The 22,329-nt window shown below is 48.0% G+C and overlaps 5 protein-coding genes and 1 non-coding gene across 6 annotated transcripts; 1 reads left to right on the top strand and 5 right to left on the bottom strand.

Annotated features, from left to right (window-relative positions):
• Positions 1-1,380: 1,380 nt before the first annotated feature.
• On the bottom strand, positions 1,381-6,598 carry P153DRAFT_398801 (HET-domain-containing protein; the record flags this gene model as incomplete). Its single annotated transcript, XM_033671678.1, has 2 exons — positions 1,381-1,569; positions 3,962-6,598. The coding sequence occupies 2 exons, from the start codon at positions 6,596-6,598 to the stop codon at positions 1,381-1,383; spliced, it is 2,826 nt and encodes a 941-aa protein (XP_033521858.1).
• A 2,457-nt stretch (positions 6,599-9,055) lies between these two features.
• P153DRAFT_345192 (glycoside hydrolase family 7 protein) lies at positions 9,056-10,366 on the bottom strand. The gene is made up of 2 exons (XM_033666083.1): positions 9,749-10,366; positions 9,056-9,696 (listed from the first exon to the last, which is right to left on the bottom strand). The coding sequence occupies exons 1-2, from the start codon at positions 10,343-10,345 to the stop codon at positions 9,061-9,063; spliced, it is 1,233 nt and encodes a 410-aa protein (XP_033521857.1). The 5' UTR covers positions 10,346-10,366; the 3' UTR covers positions 9,056-9,060.
• Positions 10,367-12,067: 1,701 nt separating this feature from the next.
• P153DRAFT_424696 (cytochrome P450) lies at positions 12,068-13,959 on the bottom strand (the record flags this gene model as incomplete). Its single annotated transcript, XM_033672499.1, has 7 exons — positions 12,068-12,397; positions 12,456-12,566; positions 12,613-12,939; positions 13,016-13,315; positions 13,369-13,572; positions 13,621-13,649; positions 13,701-13,959. 7 exons carry the CDS (start codon positions 13,957-13,959, stop codon positions 12,068-12,070), a joined length of 1,560 nt encoding a protein of 519 aa, XP_033521856.1.
• A 1,005-nt stretch (positions 13,960-14,964) lies between these two features.
• On the top strand, positions 14,965-16,354 carry P153DRAFT_398798 (terpenoid synthase; the record flags this gene model as incomplete). Its single annotated transcript, XM_033671677.1, has 4 exons — positions 14,965-15,001; positions 15,057-15,548; positions 15,602-15,881; positions 15,931-16,354. 4 exons carry the CDS (start codon positions 14,965-14,967, stop codon positions 16,352-16,354), a joined length of 1,233 nt encoding a protein of 410 aa, XP_033521855.1.
• Positions 16,355-18,855: 2,501 nt separating this feature from the next.
• P153DRAFT_398797 (uncharacterized protein) lies at positions 18,856-21,781 on the bottom strand. The gene has a single exon (XM_033671676.1). It carries the CDS (start codon positions 21,583-21,585, stop codon positions 19,054-19,056), a length of 2,532 nt encoding a protein of 843 aa, XP_033521854.1. The 5' UTR covers positions 21,586-21,781; the 3' UTR covers positions 18,856-19,053.
• A 326-nt stretch (positions 21,782-22,107) lies between these two features.
• Positions 22,108-22,186, bottom strand: P153DRAFT_t90. The gene has a single exon. It is a non-coding gene; the product is annotated as a tRNA-Gly (tRNA).
• Positions 22,187-22,329: the final 143 nt, after the last annotated feature.

Below are 22,329 nucleotides of genomic sequence, written 5' to 3'. Positions count from 1 at the left end.
AAAACTTTGTTTTTTTTAGTAAGTAAATATAAAATATATTAATACTTTATTTACTAGCCTTTAGCCTACCTATAAGGACTAATTTAGCTTAGTATAAATAGAATTTAGTTTTTTATTACTCTCTTTAGAATTATTTTTTAGTAGTATTTTAAAGCCTTATAAAACTTCTTTTACTTTTCTTTTACTATACTCTAAAAGGCTAATTTAAAGTAGTACTTAAATATAAGCTTTTTTAATACCTACTAAAGGTATTTAATAAAGTTAAAATCTAGTAAGTAGAGAAGCTAGTTAATAGTTATACTATTATAAGCTACTAAGAACTACCTTACTATATAGGCTATATATATTAATATATTCTTCTGTATAAAGTACTACTTTTTTTACTAGTATAAAAAAAAACCTTTTTTTAGAGTCTTAATATAACTTTTAGCTAAATATCTATTATATAAAGTATTTAAGTAATACTTTATAATTATTAACTTACTTTTCTATAAGTTACTTTAGGTATTAAGCTATATAGTACCTTATACTATCTATATAGACTTATAAGTAGTCTTAATCTTAGTTATTATCTTATAGTCTTATCTTTTATTAAAATACCTAAAGTACTATTATTATATATACCTAGTACTCTTTTAAATAAAGTACTTATTTAAAAACTTTACTAGCCTATAAGCCTATAGCTAATTATAGTAAAATTTATAAAACTTAAGTTTTCTATAAGCCTACTTAGGTATAAGTTTTAGTTACTTCTTAGTTTAGTAATTAGTAAGGCCTATTTTTTAAAGTAGGTAATAAATTATAGTATAAAAAAAAGGCTTTAAAGTAGTACTATTAAAGAGTATAATATAAAATACTTTAAAAAAGTCTTTATACTATATTTTTAGGTTCTTTTATACAGCCTAATATACTAGCTTCTTTTTATACCTTAAGAGTATAAATAAGTAGCTACTATATAGCTTATCTATTATTAATAAAGATTAATAAAACTTTTAGTAAAGAGTATATATAGTATATTTTAATTACTTAATAGTTATAGCTACTTTAGCTATACCTATACCTACTAAATATATACTAATTACTATATTCCTAATAGTAAAACTTATATTTAGGCTATAAGAAGTTTTTTAGTATACTTTTTATTAAATTTAGTTAACATTTAGTAGAGTAATAAAGGAGTTAAAATATAGGATAGATTTAGTAGGGTAAATAAATTGCGCTAACACAGCTAAAACTTTTAACGCGTAACTGTATAGAGGAGCTACGCTTTAGTATTTGCTGCTTCTTAACCTAAACCTCAGAAAGTAAAATTATAGCAGTAAATTAGCGATCGCTAGTGATAGCCGAGGGTATAGACGATTTGAATTTGTCTTTCTGCCCCTAAATAGCGTCGTTAACTATGAGTTTTTCGACGGCGACATCATGACCTCCGTAAGTTGCGGCCTGCATAGACATTCCGAGATGGCCGTCTGTCGCGTTGAGTACGACGCCGAGTTGGGTTAACTTGTCAAGAACTCTATCAGTGCTGTATTCTGCGCCGACGTAGAAAGGACTTGCGCCAAATCTGTTCTTCATTTTCCAATCAACATCAGCATTGGTCGAAGTCTCCATGTCTAGGAGACCTCAATACCATGTACCTACGCGACCAAGACAGCACATTTATCGTCGCACATGCTTGTTCTCGGCTCTCCAGACAAGGAAGAATCGAAGATCTCTCGATCATCCAACAAAGCTTACAGGTCGTCAATCCGGAACTGGAAATGCTGATCCCGATCTTTAGAAACAAGAGTGGTACACTTGAATCTAGAACTTCGGCACTGTCGATAACGTTGACTCTGAGTAGTGTCGCGGCCAATAGAAGGAACATACGCATGAAAAGATGGCGCACCAATACCGGCCGAGTAGCGGTCGGATATGTCAACAGCTTCAGAATTATCCAATAGACGGTCGACGCATGCAGATGCTGTTAGAGCGTTTAGGCGAGACTGTGAGTGATGTGGAGGAGATTACAATTATTCGCGGATAAACGCATGTACAAAAGGCACAAGATCAGAGCTGGGGTCTTAAACAATAAGATCTGAACAGGAATTATAAATGTATTCAGTACTGAAACCTCGGGTGTGTCCCGCAACCCTTCTGTAGGGAACTGAGCTGAGAAGCTTAGATGTTGTGAGAGGACACTCAGCTACCAATATCCAACTAATCATCCTCTTGGCAATCAATTTAGCTGTGTTCGAATATTGCACTACATAACTGTGAATTTGATCGAGGGTTTATCGCAAAGCTCGTGGAACTATGGTGAGATCTTCGAAAACATCCTCCTTTCTGGCAAACACTTGCTGGTCGCAAAGTTGCTGGGGTTGAAGAGACGCCCAAAGGAACATCGAGGAAGCCCCATGATTCAACGTCTCCATGATAAGCCTGCGAAGTTCAGCTGAGATGATCCCCTCAACAGCCTACACTCCACTATAACAGTGTCAGGGTTCCTTCAATGGAGAGCGGAACGCCCCAAGAATGATTTAATGAAGATGTCTTCAAGCCTGAAAACTTGTATAAGTGCCAAAATATGATCAAAATATCGCGAGTCGTAATCAATATCTTCAACGTATCTAAAGATCTTTTAACAGGGCTCTTTGAGAATAGGAGCACTTGTTCAGAATTGCCTTCCATCTCGCCCACGCCGTCGACAATGATGGTAGCTGGGTATGCTTCTGACACCGAGAGTAACATACCCATGTGATTTCAACTATTAGTGGTAAGCATGTCTATGTTGTGCATTGATGCTCCCACATTACGTCTTTGGAACGCTCGTGGACAGACCAATGTACTGAATTGTAGATCTGGTGGCAGGCTAGCTGTTCCAAGAGACTCCGGAGTACGGTATAAGCGGATCGGTCATCTGGATTTGAAGCTTTTCAGGAGCAACGAAAGTATGCGGTTGGAGGTAATCATGAGTCTATTTTGATCCCTTGCAGCTTCTCATGTACTACGATCGAGAGTAGCCTTTATTTTCCTCATGCTGAAATTCCACGAACTCAGAGTATTAACGAGGTATTTGAGTTTCGCCAATCCTGGTAGTCTTGTCCAAGAGAAAGTCAACTACCTGCCAATCACCACATCGCGCTAGACTCGCTCATCATGTTTTCGATGTTCACGACTGACGGCCACTCGTATGTTACAGGGTTGACTTCCACCTGCACGAGAGCCTCAGCAGCTGGTCAGATAGGTTGTTTAAGCGAATGCATCAGCTCTTTCAATACTTTCAATTCGACTGCTCTTGTCTGTTTCACAGCTTGAACAATTGAGGCCATTTGACATGTAGCGATACCCTCCAGCATCCGGGAAGCCTTTTTGAGCTCTTCCTCGCGACACAGAGTTATGTTGAGCTGCTTTTCATTACGCCTGTAGAACTCATGGAGTCCATCGCTTTCTTTTCGCGCTAGTGCGGACGTAGTATACTGTAGACTTCGCCATATAGCTCACAATTGATGATTAAAGGTCGACCAACTGTTTGCGTAGGGAAGCGCAGTCCAGGGTTGAGATGTTACGTGGCCCGTCCAAGACATGGCCTTATAGACTGCACCTTGCGTGACTAATTGCGCGACAAACACCACACCCTCGACGACAGCATTTAAATTTCCAACATTGTTGATAGAGATATGGAGAATCAGCCTCACCGCAACCCATGGAAGTGATGTGGCCGATGGATCGTATTGTGCAGCGATATCGCCGACGTCTTTGCAACCCTGATTTCATTTAGACGCTTTCTCAAACAAGTCCCGGATGTAAATGATTTGCTGACCTTTTTGCTGGCTGGAATAGATGTTATGGTGATAAGGTTCATTGAGTCGGCCGTGCGCGCTGCAGTATTGGTCTATCTACTAGAGGGCAAGATTGCGTCAATTCGATTGTCCGTCTCATTCCCAAGATGAATTTCTAAGGTTTTTGTTTCATCAGTCACGGCTTCTCCATGCATAATGCCATGGATATATGCTTCCCCAATAACCTCATAATGCCCTGGGTCGAGTCGGCGCATGATGAAGGGTATGTTCGCGCCCGGGACGACAAAGACTCTATCCCCTACTCGTAAAGACGATGGGCCCATCCCAAGCCAGCCCTTTGCGGTTCGCATCATGCGCCTATGCTTAGTTTTGAGACCTATCCTACTCCTAAAACGACCCGCGGCTTCGGTCATGGTTGCCTTTGTAGCGCTGTCTGGGCCTTTTAGAACGTCTAGCCCTTTACCAAGTTCCCTTACAGTGGGCAATACAGTAGACCGTGCCTTCATTTGGCTCAAGATCGTTTTTAATTCAGCATACACTCTCTCGGCTTCAATTCCAACTGCGTCAGATCGTTTGCTAAGAGCGGATGATTCTTTCAACCATGACATCGACGAAGGTAAGTCTTGGACCATCGCTCGTATTGCTGCTGCTTTGTTGTTGCGAACGTCGTCGAGAACATTTGCTGCTTTCGACTTTAATTGCGTCAGGCGGTCGCGAAGGAACTCTGTTTTGTCATAATCAATGCCAGCGTATCCAGTATCTCCACCAAGCCGAGCCAGTTCGTCGATTAACCAGTACTTGAAATCTTTGCCAAGAGCTAGGTGCTCGTTGCTTGACTCGTTAGCTGGATGTAAGTCAGTAACCAGTGTTCTAACGAGGGCCTGATCAAGATATTTGTTGCTGCAGCTGGTATCACGAAGGCCATCCAGAAGCCAAAAGATATCCCTCCATGCTCTGCTATTTCCAAACGGTACTGCAGCTCCCTTGACAATATCGATGCAAGCCGCCCGTACGGTTAGAATGCAGTCTCTGACTGAAACGCCTTCGAACGGTAGGTTTTGTGAAGCACACCAAGTTCCACTTGGATTTGACGCTGACGTCAATGGTTGAGGCCATAAGCGTACGGTCAGATCTGGGATCCAAGACGGAAGTGACTTCATCGATCGACAACTGGAGTCCTCGATCTGAGAGAGCAAACGAAGGTCTCCAGTTGCCTCAAGGAAGGTTTTGCTGAATTCGAGATAGGTGTTCTTGACCAATTTGCCATAGTTGGGCTCTGGCAGTCCAAAGTCAGGATCACATCTATTCTGATGTAGACGTTCTTTGATCAGGCCCAACAATGCGTATCCGTGATCATGAGCGTTGGTTGCATCAAAGCAACGCCCAAGGAAGAAAAGATCTTCAACCGGCTCGTAAACATATTTCTTTCTTATTTCGCATATCATCGCGATTTGATGCCCGAACTGAGTATAGATATCATCTTGTGTTGACGCTGTAAATCTCTTGCCATGAGCGTCCAAATATCTCCATAGAGGTTCGGATTGGGTAATCGCTATGGCGCATTTCTCCAGTTCCTCACTAGAAATCTCATATGAGCCACAATAGAACCGAAGACGCTGCGCCAATATCATCTCCTGTAGAATCCAGGCTCGGTTGAAGTAGGCACGGTTTATGACGGCACCAAGAGCGTCCCACATCTTGATATCAACTGGGCCTTCCTGTTGTACCTTGGACAAAAATCTCTCAACTTGTTTATCCTGCAAGTCCGCAATGAGGCATGCAAGGTACTTGATCGTTCGTACAGCTTCTTTGGTGAATGGGTCTTCTGGTCCGAGCCATGCTATAACTTGCCTGGCAGACTTATAAATCTTGTCCATCATAGAAACTTGCCTTGCCTTTTCGTTCAGATCCCGTTGATTGATACAAATCTGGTCAATCCAGTAGTACTCTTTCTTGGCGACGCCAATATGTTGGGACTGCTGCTCAAGAAACTGATAAAGATTGAGCGTGACAAGTATTTCAAAGCCATCGCAGTTGATACCAAATTCCTGTTTTGCTCTGCCGGGATTGTATTCGCCCAGGGCCGGAGCGCGATAATCACCCCAGACATATGACAGTGCCGTATAGGTGGTTTCTTGTGAATCCAAATCTACCTCTGAGAGACTGCATTGGATAATGCCTTCATTCACATGATCGATGCTGAGCAGCCGGATCGAATTGCGTTTGACCAGCCTCTGGTACTCGTACGGTGTAGAAGGCCCAATCTTTTTCGGCCCTTGCTCGATGTCCAGTTCCAACCTTGTATGCAGACATAGTTTACTTAAGTTTTCAGTATCTTCTTCGAGCAAACTCCCCATCTGATTGACGAATGAAGCACTCGCTGAATATCCAGCTAATTCAGCGTTATTACCGATGCCTTGGAATGCCTCTGAAAAGAGCGGACTAATCTTTTCTATGGATTTGAACATGTCTCTTTCATAACCTGTCAGACCTTCTCTCTTCATGGCTGCTAAAACTGACTCTGGCGTCATATTCTCGAAGTCGTAGCCAGTCATGATGTTTGCCATATCCATGAGGATTTTGGAAGTGGATTCAAGGAGAAATTCGTTCTTGGATTCCAGATCTCGGTAGGTTGTGGAATCCACATCTCCGGACAGCCGGGTCTTCTCCATGACCTGTTCAACTCGCTTCGCATCTGCAGACACATCTGCGCATTTGAAAAGCTGTTTGGATATCTCCATCATGACTTCAATGTTCGATTGACTCAGAACATCGCCAGGGTTGCGTTGAGCGAACGATTTGTACTTTTCTGCCATGATGCGGCTGATGTCCACCTGCCTCAATGTCTCATAGTCGCCATGCCGATCCATATTTTAGACACAGGACGTTTTGTTCCGCTTATACAAGATGCTGGAAGGGGATGGTATGCAGATCAAAAAACAGTTTGTGAGTTTCTGGTCGCAATTTGGTTGGGGGTCGAATGGCAGATACATTTTTGAGATAGTGTCGTGGAAGGTCTTAATTTAAGGGCTACCCAACCGCCTCAATGGCTCTTCTAGGCTTGCAGCACCAGAATAAGGGCGAGAACCACAACGATGGAATCCATCCGTAGCTAGGCATCAGTGACTCGGCGTAAGAGCCAGTAACACGCACGCCTAGCGCAGTAATTGCAGCCACTGTGGAGACTATAACCCACCTCAGGTGGTCTTGGATGTTACCTTGCGCTAGCTTAGGCGAACGCATGTATTAAATAACCAATAAGCCTTCTCTATACCTATCGTGGCTGTTTATTAAAAGGCGCAACCCAACTCGCGAAAAGTTGGAGCGATATTGTTATGCCCTATATTGAATGGGCAAAAGAATTGTCAGTTATACCTGTTAGTTATATCAGTAACTCTATGAATTTCCAACCCAAGACTAAATGCTTACGGCATTTCGAATGATACGTCGCAACCTCAACACTCACGGCGACGAGCTGGTCAATACATGGCCAAAATCTGGTTGGCCTGGGGAAACTTATGGATTGCAGTTCAGGGCTCAGTCTCGTTGCATTGGAAAGGACACTGCATATGCCAGGCAAGTAAACGAGTTGAGACAAATCAGTAAAGAGCTGACATGTGTGTGGGGGCCAATTTGGCATGGCGGCGCCTCCAGCACACCTCGGGAACCAAAAAGGTATGCATTGCGATTAGCGCTTAGACCACGATGCGGGGTCTGGGACCTTGGCGGAAAGAGTACTCTGCTTGCATTTACAAGTAACTGAACTCTATTCAACACAAACCCTGTATTTTAGGTCCGCAGGATGTTGAAGAAATCTAATTGACACTCACAGGCCTCTTGTACACCCATTGACGACAACATCATAATGAGTTCAAGTGCTCTATCTTTCCATCACAACTAAAACATGATTTAACATCCCTTGAGATAGAGAAATTTACTATTTACAGTTGTTCTTGTCCTGATATCATATCCGTAAAAGATCAAGTTTTGCTAACTGTCGTGAACATGCTCAGCGGCCAGAAGAGCATGGGAAAAACTAGTATGTTCATCTCAGTTCAAGATGTCTCGTGAATTAGGCATGATCTTCATCATTATTGGAAAAGTACACAAACGATCAAGAAGATGACATGTTCACGGCAGTATCGTTGTCCAATACCTGCGGTAACCACTCATTTGACCTGGTTCTCGCTTAAGCCTAACCACCAAATCTATCTTAAGAAACGACTGGTTGAAGCCTTGTCGCACAGAACTCTAATTGGATAAAGCACGCGTGATCTCTACATGCGCTCGGAGACACTCTTGTCAGAGGATATTGGCACACATGATTGGGCCTCGCTTGTGCTTGTCGTTCCGTGGCTTGCTCCAAGGCGGGTGGGCAATATCCTTTATCGTAGTCCTGTCAGCTGCATAAGCTGGGTACAAATAGCTGCTGTCATTACCTCAACACATTGGAGGTTTTCTCCCAGACCCTCACTTTACCTGATCAGCTGGCAATCGGTCAAGATCTTTTTGTATCCAACACATCATGGGTCTCTTCTCCCGCAAGGCTCCTGTGCACTATCATTACACTACCTACCAACAGACTGTGAGTTTGCTTATGTGATGTGGTCTACTATTCATACTAAGCCCCTATGCAAGACAGCCGCAGTGGTCGTTCCTGCACCCCGCTTGCCTGCTTGTCGAAAGTGTAGTTCTTCACAAAGAACTCAGCTCGCCGTCACTAGGCAGGGACCGAATACTGGAAGACAATACTATACTTGCATCGGTTGTCCTGCTCCGGGATCTGGTGGCCGAAGCTGGATTGTATGGGCGGATCAACTAGTAGCGTAGCAGTCACCCTTTTTACAGTTGCTGAAACCCTGAAACCACATAGCTATCACAATCATCGATCTATGTTTTGACAATTCGCGCACATCTGCAAACGGGACATGGACTCAAACTCTGCGCATGCGTATACATCCAGTAAACTTACGTTTGCACCCCCTACGAAAACAGAAGCTCTTCTCAGCCTGTATTGTGAAATATGAAAAGTTGATCGACAAATTTTGCATGCATTAATCAGTCCGAATTACATAGAAGACACAGTGCTAAGGTAAAGATGGGAGGCAACACAGCTTGAACCTCGACTGCCCGCTTAGAAAGTGTGGGTACCTCCTTACCTGAGCGGTTTTGACGTGACCAGTCTTCAGATTTGACCCTTGGTCCAGAAAGTTCGTGTTTTGCACTTTGGAATTCATCGTTTTATTAGAGTAGATCTGCAAGGAAGACTACGACTACTCTACGCAATCCATTGATTGCTTGCCTTGAATGTTGATCCGATCTCTCCCCACTTGATCTGGCTGAACGTGACGGTAGGTGCTTTCTCGACCTTGATGATATTTTTGGGGTCGCCCTCAGTAGCATCGCAAGGACCAGCATCGCCGCTGTCAAGCCACTGCATAAAACCACCTTGATCCCACCAGAGGGCAAATGCAAGAACCATACCGCGACTCAAAGCGTCTCCCATACCCTTCATGGCACCATCTTTGAGAAACATCTCAGCTCCATTGGCCGCACAGTAAGCATCATTCATAGTAACGTTGCGAGGTTCATTCTCGTAGAGGATACCGTTCTGGACATATTTGCGCTCGATCGATTGAAGGACCCCATTCTTGGCAGGAAATTGTGTAATCACTGTGAAGGGTTTCGTTGTGTCAACCTTTAGGCCACGGCCGTAAAAGTTCTTTACGTCGCTTCGGTACGGGTTGTTGCCACAGCCGTTCTTGTCGCAGAGACCAGTGGGCCCACACTCAGCGCCTTTGCACTGAAAGAGGCTAGGTTTGGAACATGTGTGTGGTGCGATGGAGGTGGCGCGGCTGTTGGCTTCCCAGATATCCATCTCATTGCAGCAAACACCAGAACCATCGATATTGCCCTGAGTCAAGTAAGTATCTATAGATGAAATGAAGGTACCAAATACTCACGACTCCATTGACGAAAGGGGTGGTGTAGCATTGGGCGTCACAATATCCGGTACCGTAGGACGCGCCTGCTGGGTTTAACTTCGACCGCCCTCCATCTTCTTTCATCTCAGACAAATAAAGTGCGCCGTTCATGCCGCATGGTGCTCTGGAGATATCCACATCGAAAGTAAACTCCTTGCCGGTCAACTTGACCATCTCATACTTCTTCTCGTCTTTGGCAAGAAGATAAGCCCTGGGGCTCGCGAAGTTGTTCTTTCCGAAAAAGTCCATCTTCAAGCTACCTCCATTAGTAGTAATGCCATAATCAGCATAGTTGCTGATGCCATCCATGATACAATTTTGAGCGCAGGTCTTCTCATCCGGACATACAGCTGGGTTTGCTGCCTCACCCCAGTTTCCGCAATTTTTCGTGGTATCATTCTTCTGGTAGTTGGGATGATTTGATGAGTCGAGGACAATGGCTGTGTCTTGAGCCTTACATCCTCCGCGCTTGGTACACTCCCAAGTGGTCAGCTTAGGATGGACTTCACGTCCCTTGCCGGGGGTTTGAGCGGCGGTGAAGCCCAGGAGGGTAGCTGTGAGAAGAGTGTACCGGACCATGGTGAAGGTATGGTTGAAAAAGAAAGCGACTTGGCGGGTAATAGTGTGACGGAACACAAAGGAAGGGAAATATCGCGTATTTATACACAGCACTTTCCATTTCGAAGGCGGAGACTGGTCCCGTCTTATTGTGGACCACCTTTCACCCACACAGCACAGTCGGTTGTTCACAAGTACCCTGCTCACTCACTTGCCAGGACGAGGTCACCAAAGGTAAGCAACGTACGCGAGCTCGGCCCGGAAGAACACGCAGGAGAAGATTCGCGCCTCAAAAAGACCCACGCTCATTCATCCAGATAGATTACAATTGATTGTGGTTCCGCCCTGATGACTGCGGCCAGTATGTTTACCGGGTTCAACTTAGCAACGATGGAAAAAGGGTCCGGCGTGTGTGCCCCATGAGCAGACACTGCTTGAACAACGTAGTTAAGTTGTTAACGATGGATTATCGCAGAGACTTTGGGCATAGAACTTCAATGTTTCCATGAATAGAATGGTAAGGACGACGGCGTCGACGTGAGAATCTGCTAGTCTACATACTGTCCAACGTAGCGCTTTGCAGAAAGACTCAACAACGTACACAAGTCATTGTTGGTTCATACTGAATCATAGTATACGTTGCGGGATCTTTTCACAGTTGTCTAGGGTTGTTGATTGGGGTTGCTTGTCTGGAATTTAGGTACATAACCAACCGGAGCTGGCTCCCGATGCGCATGTTCTCGCATATGTTCAGGTGATCATGTTATTTTACTTGCCGTGTACTAGTCGCCGGTTCCGTCGGTCTCCTAACCTATGGTATGAGTGACATGGCTCCGATATATGTTGAAAGGAGGAAGACGATCGTTGAACTGGTATTCAAAACGCAAAGTCATAGACAAATGTGAAACTGACGAAAGTAAGCTTAAGGTTGGGAGTTTTTGTGTAGTTCACCGGAACTTCGTGAAGTCTGAATAATGTGTCACAAGGGTTAATATATTCAAATCAAAACTTGACGAGATGCGGCGGACATTATACGCTTGCCCGTAATCACTCAACCAATGACACGTCATCAAACCGCCACCTCGCCACCACGCAATCAAACTCACCTTTCTATTCCCAACCACGCAAATTGCACTCTCCCACATACATAATGTCGCACTCCACACTCGAAAGTACAACACCCAACATTTCTCCCACGGAAGTCAAGGTCGTCGACGAGCAGAAAAGTGAGCGTGACTCCGCGGAGCGATCATACGAGCCACTCGCCCCAGTCAATCCTAAGCAACGCGAACGCATATTGAAGAGGCGGCAAGCCCGTCAGAAGTGCGAGAAATAATTCAATAACAACAGGCTTCCCCACAACACCTCTCCGCCTAAAAGATCCCGTGTTTTGATGCGACCCGACGCGGTCCGACCGGCCGTTTCTTGGCAAAAGAGCAGGTTGTAGTAAAGGTGGCTGCAGAGGCCATGGCCAAGATGGAGATCAGAATGACAACTAAGACACTCGCCCCTATGTCTGTGCAGAAGGGAAGCCGAAGTTCGAAAGCCAAATGAACTCGTTCCAGGGTCGACAAGGTTGTGATATCGCGTCTAGCGGAGCTGTCTCATCACGTATAAACTTTGCTGTAAAGATAAAGCGTCGGTTGACTGAGTCAAGTCATACTATACTCAAACACAAATGATATTCGTGTGAACTTCCTGAGTATCGACCACTCACGCCAAGCTTCAAATACCACGTCGGATTCACTCCGTCACTGGTGTAACATGACACTTCAGCGAGCCCTTGAATAGCGCCACACCCGCATCAAACCAATCGAAGTCTTCATCCTTCGTGCCATCCACGCTTAGATCGAATCGACGGAATAGATTCGCAAGTGTCAGGTACATCTCACACCATGCGAAGTTGATACCGATGCAGCTGCGAGGCCCTTTTGAGAATGGAACAAAGTACCGATCCAATCTTCTCTTGGCGTCTTCGCCCTCTTCTAGCCAGCGCTCCGGGATGAAAAGTTCTGGAAGCTCGTATGCGTAGGGATGTTGCATAGTAAACAGTACTCCCATGCTTACGATAGTCTGGGATGTTTGTCAGTGCAGTTCGTTTCGAATACAATGAAGCAAAGGTTATACTCACGCCTCCCGGGATCACTTCTCCACCAATCTCTGCACCTTGTGGCGAGACCATTCTCGAAAGCTCTGATGTTGTTGTCGGCGCCATACGCAGCGCTTCCTTGATCACTGCTGTCTGTTTCACATCAGCGTTGCTCTCGATCAAGTCTGCTTGTGCTCACAAGATAAGGCAACTTCTCCAGCTTCTGCACGTTTGGTACTGGGCTCTTTAGATCTGGCCACGCCGCCCTCAACTCTGCCTTGAGCCTCGCGACCTTCTCCGGATACTTGCATAGCTGATAGGTGCACATGGTCATGGTGGCTCCAATCGTGTCCGTACCGGCGATCACAAGGGCAATAGCTTCTTCAAGAAGCGAAGCGCGTGACGGCGGAGGCTTGCTCTTGCTGTATTGTGCAGGGTCCAAAAGGGCCCCGTAGATGGTTGGGAACTGGTTTTGGGTGGGCTTGTCTGAGCCAACCGCAAGTTCGTCAATTTGTTCAGCGAGCATCTAACGCGAGGGAGTGTATAGTCAGCTACCAGTCCATGAATTTCAGATAATATTGGTGAGAAAGAAAATCACATACATTTTTCAAGTGTGCCAACGCCAGGCCTTTTTTGAAGAATGCAAGTCCAACCCATTCGGGAATATACAGAATCAGGTGTCGTACGACCCAATAGTGTTTGAACACCATGAACCACGACACAACCATGTCCATGGACTCGAGGATTGGACAATGGAAATCCTCAAACTCAAAGCACGCCAACGACTTGCCAAAACACATAGTGGTGATGGTTTCAAGGCTGATGCAACGGAAGCCGCGACGCATGTTGGCAGACACTCCCTTCTCGTGGTGTCTGGTCAGGAGGGAGCAAAACATCTCTATCTAAAGGCAGTCAGCGTCAGGGTTTAGACACGGTTGAGAGATGTGGTACGCACATTGGCTTGAATCAGCTCTTCCCGGGCGTGGACGGAGCTCTTTGAGAAAAAAGGATGGAGTATATCTTTTCGGTTTTTATTGTCATGGTATTTCACATATGTGACTGTGGAGCCATCACCACCCAAGAGCGCATACATGAAAGGGTCTTTATCGAAGCGCTTGCGGTATATCTCCTCATAGCTATCGGGATGATTGAAGTGAAGCTAGCCATTGTGAGTGGTATTCGTCGACGAAGCAAGACGCTGATTTACCCTGTTCGGTCCAATTCTGATAATGTCACCTGGTGGGAACCGTGTGAGTGTGACGCCATCAAGAGAGAAGGCATACGTACCGTATTGTGCATGGAGCTTTTTGCATATGTGGTGCATTGATCTGTTCGCGATAGTCTGCTGGTATGCCGACCACCAACTTGAGGCTGCCGCCGTTCGCGGGCCAGGGAACTTGGAGAGCGGGTGGAAGTAGACATTACGAATACACCCCACAAGCTGGAATAGTAACCAACCACTTGCAGCAAGTATAATACTGGTTTTGAGATTGTCTAACCTTAAAACATGCAAATCATAGAACGACACTGACTCTGTTGAAGTCATTTTGGTGGCGGAGGGACGTCGGTCAAAAGCATTTGGTATCGCATGGGTGGTTTTAAGGATACCCGAAGCACCCGTGACATTGAGGGGCCATGCATGAGACAAGGACTAGTGCTATGCAAGTCCTCTACCGAGTGGGTGTATATGTGGAGCTCTGTTGCATCACTACGTGCATAAACGCCATCCATCGCTTCGCGCCGACCCTTGCATGGCTGAATACGGATCAAGCAAGGACTCACCTTACTTTAGATCTCACTAATTCAAGTCCTTCACCTTTCGTCATTTCTAGTCACTGCGTTTTACTGTTGTTTTGTTATGTTTCCCCCCACCGCTTTGATTCACCATTGAGTTAGCGAGAAAACCAGTTTTGTATAAGTTGTAAAGGTCGACCGATGTGGCTATCGTTGAATGTGCTGTGACCTCCCAATAGACATGGAGATACTCGAGGAACCCACGTTGAAGGATCAATTGAGTTCGAGCATGAACCGGCGGTTATTGCCCTCATACCGCTATCTTAGTCCAGGGATCGACACCAAGAATTTGCTTGCGTACCGTCTTCTACCCACCTACTTCGGAGCCTACTGCACCTGTGAGGCACAGCCAGATATGCCGTGTCGGACTGCGGTATTGTTCTGGTTGGACTGCTCTTGAAGTCTTGACCCAGAGTAATGAGTTAGAACTTACGCATGTATGGCCTGATATTAGATTCCCAAGGGCAGGTATACTTCGTAAACATTGGTGGTTCATTGAGCCAGGGAGTTGGAAACCTGCATAGGAGCAATATCTCCGAGTGTTGACGGGAAGGATTTTGGATTCTGGTAGCTCCGGTGCTTCTGTGGAGCGAGGGCATGCGCTGGCTATGGCGAAGGATTTACTTATCCGGTCTAGGAAGGTCATGAGCGTCGTTGTCATTGAAGAGTGAGAAGAATTTATATACGGTGTAGTAGTCTCGCCATATGCTGTGTATCAACTCGTATTCCCACAAAGAAAAGAATCATACCATACAATATGCCGACTTCGAAATTGACCGTGTCATCTGTCCACAGTAAGCCAAGCCAAGCTGCCTGTTAACCGTTCAACACACTCATCTCCAATTCTAGGCAAAATCTGCGCACCAGAGAATGTCGAAGAACTCTCAGCCATCTCATACGCCTACAACTGGCTCGTCGATGCTCCCACGCTCTACTTGACGAGTCCTCCCCCAGCAATCACCGAATATCAAGAACTCGTACAGCCTGGTACCCCATCATCGAACGGCAAACAAAAGACCGGTGATATAAACGCATTCGACGTCTTCCCTCGGGCAGCAGGTCTGCCATGGCCAACGGGTTTCCCCTCAGTACGACAAAGTCGACACTGGAAGGCTGGATTGAAGATCTCTTCCGAATTGCTCGAGCTCTTCAGCACGGACGCCACCATGTTCAAGGCGGTCCGACCGAACGGCAGATCCCTGGCGAAGATTGCGGGACATGAGCTGCAGCTGCCGGCGGAAGACCGTTTTACCAAGTTTGCAACGTATTTGTTCCCTGAGGCGGATAAAGAACGGACGCGGCTACTAGCGGCGACAATTGTGTTTATCGTCATTTTCGATGGTCAGTGCTGAAATACCCGTCATTTGTGTGTGCAGATACTGATGTCTAGCCAGACTCGTGGGAGATGCATAGCGAGGATCAGCTTGCAATTGTCCGTGATGACTTTATCCGACGTCTCGAGTGCAGTGGGGATGGAGAGGTGGAGAAAACTGGACTCCAATCACTAATCGGTTACGTCGTGAACGGATTGAAGAAACATGACACAATCGCCGGCAATGCAGGACAGGAAGTAATCGACAGGCTCGTCGATTTCTGCCGCCATGTGCCGCCGCAATCCAACTTCAGCAGTCTGGCGGACTACCTCTCATACCGTAACATCGACGCCGGTGTTCCGTAAGTTTCTCCTCTCTCATTGCGATGACTTGAGCTGATCAGACGGTAGATACATCCTGGCTTGCGTCAAATTCTCCCTCGAGTCGGACGTATGCATTGAGGATCCCAAGATGGCTACCATACTACGTCTGATCAGTGATCACGTGTCGCTCGTCAACGACCTGGCGTCCTTTGACAAAGAGCTACGAGCATTTGAGGAAGGCAAAGTCTTCTACATGATCAACGCCGTCGACATTGTACGTAAGCTATTCGGCTTGTCCAGCTGGCCGTCAGCCAAAGCCATTACCTACACCATGCAGCTGGAAGTGGAGGCACAGATGGAAGACGAGCTAGCGAGGCTCGCGCGGGAAGATTGTCTCAGCGCCAAGGAAGAGCAGTTTGTCAGTGCGGCATTGACCATGGCGGCGGGTAATTTGTTTTACTCAGTGGTGACATCGAGATATGGCGGTGAAGCTTGCAGGATTGCCGCGTAGGCGTGGGATCCTATTCGGGCCGTTGTCTCCGGGCTCTCGGGTTGTACCGTAGACTTATTCTTGATTTATCCGCCGTCAAGCTAGCAGGGGCTCAAGCGTTCAGATACTGCATGCAGACCTTATCAATTGCCTACAAATAGAGTTGGTTGTATCTCGAACGTGCAATACCGACTTCGCAATAGCTTCAATGCTACACTTTCTACAGGATGAAAGTGCACTTTGATACCGTGGAGAATTTTAATTGGGACCTGCTTATTCTACTTGGCTTCCAGCGCTTGTACCATGCCCAGTTCTGCAGAGGATGCCGGATACGAGACTGAATGCTGGGACTATGCAGTCGACATTCTTCCGGTACCAATGATGCAGTCTGATGTGAGTGTCTTCACGCCAAGCATGGAATGTACCGGCATTCGATACCTACTGTGGTTGGATGGGCAATCTCAAACCGGCTGAGGTATAGTTTATCTACCAGGATTCATTGACTGGACAGGAAGGACAGACACAATCTGTTGCAATGTCATCTAAAGCGAATGTTGTATGCATTCCATCGGCGATGTTTCCTCCCGGGAGGCTATCCAAGGCGTGCTGGGGTCTGTTTTCATGCACCGCTAAACATGCGGCACGCTCCTCGTTACTGCTGGGATAGCAAACGGCTCGAGCCAGATCGACCGTACATATTGTGTTGGTCAAGCATGTGTGCATTATCTGAGGGAGCGCAGTTCTACTTTTCACGCTATCCGGTTGGTCTTCCGGCTTAATCTCTTCAAAAGGTAGACAGGAGAAATATCGTCTGCAGTTCAAATTTCCAGTACCGGTAGACTGCAAAGTGTTCCAGTACATTGGTTCTGGCTGTCATGAAATCTTTCAAGAGTGTAGGTAGAAGAACTATGTGCACTAATTCCTGCCTCTCAACATCTGGCAGTCGCTCTTTCTCACACCTCCATCCGTGCCTACTCGCAGTGACCTTCTACAGAACAACGCATAGACCCCTTGCGCCAGGTTTAAGGAAACGAGGAAACTTGCCATACGAACAAAGCCTTTTCTTAATGATCAACCCGTTGATGAGTGGAATCTGCCGGGTTCTCATAGTTCTATGTTCAAGGATAAGGACTTCAGGCTCACATAAGCGACTTCAGTGCGAGCAACGGACTACGAAAATCTAACAACTTACTAGCCTGATACGGTGTTGAAGGCTCGATTCGACGAGATTGAGTGAGTTCCCAGTGACACATACTTCCCGGCGTGTGAGGGCGTCGAGTTGCCGGACTTGAGGACAAGATTTATTTTGTGAAGTTACTAGTGATAAGTAGTGACATAGCGGGACCTAAAACTCTTTGCTTTCTTGATTTGTTACAGAACCATACGCATTAAACGCAGATTGTATGCCAGATAAAGGTCCAGCCGCTTTCTCAAGCCATCTTCTTGAATCACTATTCTCTGTTGGTCTGTCAACCAAGACGAGCCAGTAACAGCATAGAAAAAGAAGGAAAGGAATTAAGCCAGCATCAAAATCGCGGAGAACGAAGCCAAGTAACAAGATATCCAACGACAAAACTTTGTACATGGAGATGTAGAGCAGACCTGAGAGTTCCAAGAATAACACTACATTCCTCCAAAGCAGTAAACTTCCAAACCCGATCTAGAATATCCTTCGCACCATAATCAAGGTGTACATGAAATTATACAATAATAGGAAATCACGTACATGTGTAACACGAGACTTCAAGGACAACAATTAAGTGCTCCTCCTATCCTACATAGCGACTATGTTTTGCTATCCTCTCCATCACCTTCCTATAAGACACATTATATCTCCGTCATCTAGCTCTTCTCACACGCACGCTATACTAACGCAGAGCATTACCTCTCCATACCAACCTCCCCTTATATACTCAAGCCCCCTAACATGCCATCTCCATACTCTCTGCTACTTTGATCGCCGTAAACTACTGCAATTCCATCACACACGCTTCATCCCCAGATTTTATCTCAGTAGCCTGCAAGACTTACTTACCGCGTCCCGAGCGCGATGTCAAGAAGAGTGGGTGAATGTAGACATCTGCTCTGGAAGAACTAGCGTTGTGGGAACGCATCATCCCTAGTTTTATATTCATGCACACTACACCACACACAATCCCGTTGTCCGTGGACTGCAAATCTATCACCGCGTCGACGACACGAACCGAACTACCTCCCTGCATAAAGTCAAGGAGTAAGTAGCGCAAACGTGCATCACTTTCCCTGTTTTCCTTAAGATCTCCCATCCCATCCGATCACACAAAACAGATCTATCCAGCTATCAAAGCGTGTACGACAACCCAGCATACAAGCCCACAGACAAAACGAGGCAGAGATGATGATCCGCGCACGTAGATTATCGGCCTGCGTTCGTCCTGGAGAGGGGTTGAAGTTGGGGACGGTTTGTATGTATATATATATGTGTGTAAAAGGACAGGATTTGTAGGTATCATTTCGTTTGATAGGATGGTCGCGGATACACGGCTCCAGGGACGTACGAGAGAAACTGCCTAGACGCTGGCTGCCTGAACGGGTGAGATATTGCGATGCAACACGCACACGTCATAGACGATGCAAAAAGTGAGAAAATCTGGATATATCCACATGCATAACAAAACTAATTTTCATACAACATCTCCATACACAAAAACAAACGTTTCGCCAACCTACAACATGCTTACTCACTCACCAACCCTCTCCTGCACAAGATCCACCTGCTTAACCGGATGCACCAGCAGCCCCGGCAAACACATCCGTCCCCCCCCCCCCCCCTCCTCCTCCTCCCCGCCATCCCCATCAACCCTATACCCAAACCACCTCTTCCACAGATTCCCCGCAAAACCCGCATGATAATACCACGTGGTGCCCAGAAAATTATGCTGCCTCTCATCCGAGAAAACACTCAGCCTAGCCCCCCCACTCGCCCCATTCCGGCCGTTGTTAAATATAGCGGCTAGGTATTGCACGGGCCATTTCCTGTCGATAAACACGGGATGGGGCGCGTATACGGCTTTAAGTCCGTGGTGGAGGGCAGTGGACGCAGGCCACATTTCGGAGAACATTGTGTGGCGGTGCAGCGCCTGCTCGTTATGCATGGTGAGCAGCAGGCGGCGGGATAAACGACCCGATGTGTTGATAGCCGTGCGACGCGGGGGCATAGCGCGGGACTTGTTATACCCCGTTACATCGTCGGCGAGGATCCAGTTTGTGCTTTCCGGGTCGAAGAGCGGGTTCAGCACGATGAGGTCTGCGGGTTCGCCTACACCCCACGGTACTTTCGCGTTCTTGTCTTCGAGGAGGGAGTGTGGGGGTGTGAGGGCGGGGTCGATTTGTATGTCGGGATAGTCGAGGGGGGGCTCGGGGCCCCAGATGGGTTTTTCGGGCTTGCTGATGCCGCGGTCGGGGACGTGGGGGTTGGGCGGGAGGTGCGAGGACCATGCGTTTGCTTTGCTGTTTGTGCCGTGCTCGGTCTGGACGCGGACCATGTGGGAGAAGTCGTCCCAGGAGCCGTGGACGGCGGGGACGTAGAAGCGGGCGTTGCGCTCCCAGAGGCCTCTGCGGGGTTGGGCGGCGGTCCATTGCGAGATCTGCTCGAAGAGGTGGTAGTAGTGGCCTGTGTAGCGGACGTCCATTTCCCAGTGCCAGATGAATTCGAACTCCGGGTGCTGGTGGGCGAAGTAGGTGACGGGCATGTATGTGGAGCGGTAGGCGCCGTGGACGGGGAGGCCGCGGTAGTTTGAGTCTTGGATGCCGCCGTAGATGAGGCCCATTTGTCGCTCTGACCAGAGGGTACCCATGCCGGCGAATTCGGCGGGGAGCGAGTTCTTGAGCACGTCCTGGTAGACGGCGTCGTCGGCCCAGATCTGCTTGTTGTCGTCTTTGACGTGGATTAGGAAGTGGACTTGGTATTCGCCGCCGGACGCGATGCTGAGCTCGGCGACGAGGGAGCGCAGGAACATCAGGTCCTCGTCGTCGTAGTGGTAGTCCCACCAGGTGCGGATGAGGACGGCGGTGCGGGGGAGCAGCTTTTTGTGTGTCGGCTTGGGCTGTGCTTTGGCGGTGTCGTCGGTGGGTTTCACCGTGGTGTGTGTAAGGTCCGCGGTGTCGTCGGTGGGTTTCACCGTGGTGTGTGGAAGATCATCGCGTTTCTGCGTAGCCATAGCCTGGAACGCATGGTCGCGCGACTTGATCTGCGTCTCAAAGCGGCCCTTATTCTTCTCCAAACAGCGGCCCAGCACGTCATTCCACCGTACCTGTCGGAAGTCGACCTCCGCATCCGTCTCCCACACGCTCTCCATGCCCTCGCGATCGCCCTCCATGCCCGCGCCCGTGCCGCCCCGCCGCTTACTATACCCCAGCCCGTACGGACCCAGCCGTCCAAAGCGCTCAAAACACACGTCGCTCCGCAGACCCAGCAGGTCGTAGCTGCCCATGATGTTGTCGGGCATGCCCTCTGTCACGCCCTTGTATGCCCTTAACCCCGGTATGCGTATTGTGTCGTTCGCATCGAGGTAGCACGTCTCCACCGGCCCGTATTTGTCCACATACGCCGCGCTGCTGTAGTCTGGGTACGGGTCGAATGCGATCGAGTCGGGGATGTGCGCGCCCTCCCTCTTCACCACTGTGCGTGTCTCCTCCTTTTTCGCCGGCTGCTCCATGTCCGGGTCAATGTCCTCCTTGCGCGGGTACTCGGGAACATTCTTCTCCCGGCTGACGAGGGTGCGTATGCCGCCATGGTAGCGCTTCAAGAAGGGGAAGCTCTCCCACACGGGCGGCGGCGGCGGCGACTTGAGCAGGCCGAGCTCCGCATTGCGAATCGACTCCCAACTGCTGCTCAGCAGGAACCACACGAAGATGACCAGCGCGCTGGCGATGACGAAGCCGAAGTAGCGCGTAAAGGCGCGCGGGTTGCGGTAGCTGTATGCGCTGACGGACGGGCGGGAGGGAGTGCGGCGGTGTGCGCGGGGGGAGGATTTGCGGTTCGGGGCGAGGGGGCGGGCCTCGTTGTTGGGGTTGGGTTCGTAGGCGGCCGACGACTGGCGCGACGAGTAGGCGCTGGACGCCGGGGAGGAGGCGGCGCTGTCGTCGTCGTCGTCGCTCACCCATTGCTTCTCGTCGTAGTCGCCGTCCTCGACGTGGCGCTCGCGGACGGGCGGTTTGCGGTGCAGCGGCGACTTCCGCTTGGCCACCTGCAGTGGCCGGAACCCCAGCATCTCGTCGCGGATTGTGTGTCGCACAGACTGCCCTATCTCATGTGGACGGGACGGCGTCAGGGGTCTAGCGGGGGATGTCGAATGCGGCGCGTCGTGGGGAGGGTTGTGTAGGGCTGTGCGAGTTGAGATGGAGGGAGAAAGGTATCTTTTCTAATTCATAAATCGTATCGTACAGAATTCGTGACAAGGTTTGCAACAGACATGGCAATGCGTGTGCTGTGTTGGACCGCCGCGTCAACGAGGCGGAAGTGCCAAGCATAGGTAAACAAATCGCCGGTTGACTCGGATACATGGTCGTCAGCGCGCCCTCTCCACAACCATCTCGAATACGCAGAGACGTTATCAGTAACATGTGAAAGCACTACCCACGCATGGCCATGTCCTGACCGACAATATTCACCTTCAACACACCATCTATGCTCCACTCAAACACGCACCCCAAAAAAACAAATCCATCAACCCAACCACAACCACCATCCTGCATACAAACACCCCGTACACCTCAGGAACGCAAAAAAACATTGCATCAGCCGTGAATCGAACACGGGGCTAGCCGAAACTGGAATGGCAACGGCTAATTTTACCACTAAACCACTGAAGCATTTGAGTTATCTTGAAATGATTGATGACTCGTTGCACCGCGGCGGCGGCTATATTTTGGGGTAATTGAAACTTTTCATGTGGAACGGTGATCGGATTTTGCTATAGTAGAGGTACAGATGCAGAATTTGATGGTGGGGGGGG

Source organism: Dothidotthia symphoricarpi (assembly GCF_010015815.1).
Source record: "Dothidotthia symphoricarpi CBS 119687 unplaced genomic scaffold P153scaffold_15, whole genome shotgun sequence".
NCBI classification, from domain to species: Eukaryota; Fungi; Ascomycota; class Dothideomycetes; order Pleosporales; family Dothidotthiaceae; genus Dothidotthia; species Dothidotthia symphoricarpi.
This window is presented reverse-complemented; position numbering and strand designations above follow the sequence as displayed.

Excerpts from the sequence above, each read along its gene's own strand:
- P153DRAFT_345192 (XM_033666083.1), bottom strand. The coding sequence starts at position 10,345 with ATGGTCCGGTACACTCTTCTCACAGCTACCCTCCTGGGCTTCACCGCC. Across the intron at positions 9,697-9,748 it reads CCACCCCTTTCGTCAATGGA|GGCAATATCGATGGTTCTGG; the intron begins GTCGTGAGTATT and ends TACTTGACTCAG.
- P153DRAFT_398797 (XM_033671676.1), bottom strand. The coding sequence starts at position 21,585 with ATGCTGGGGTTCCGGCCACTGCAGGTGGCCAAGCGGAAGTCGCCGCTG.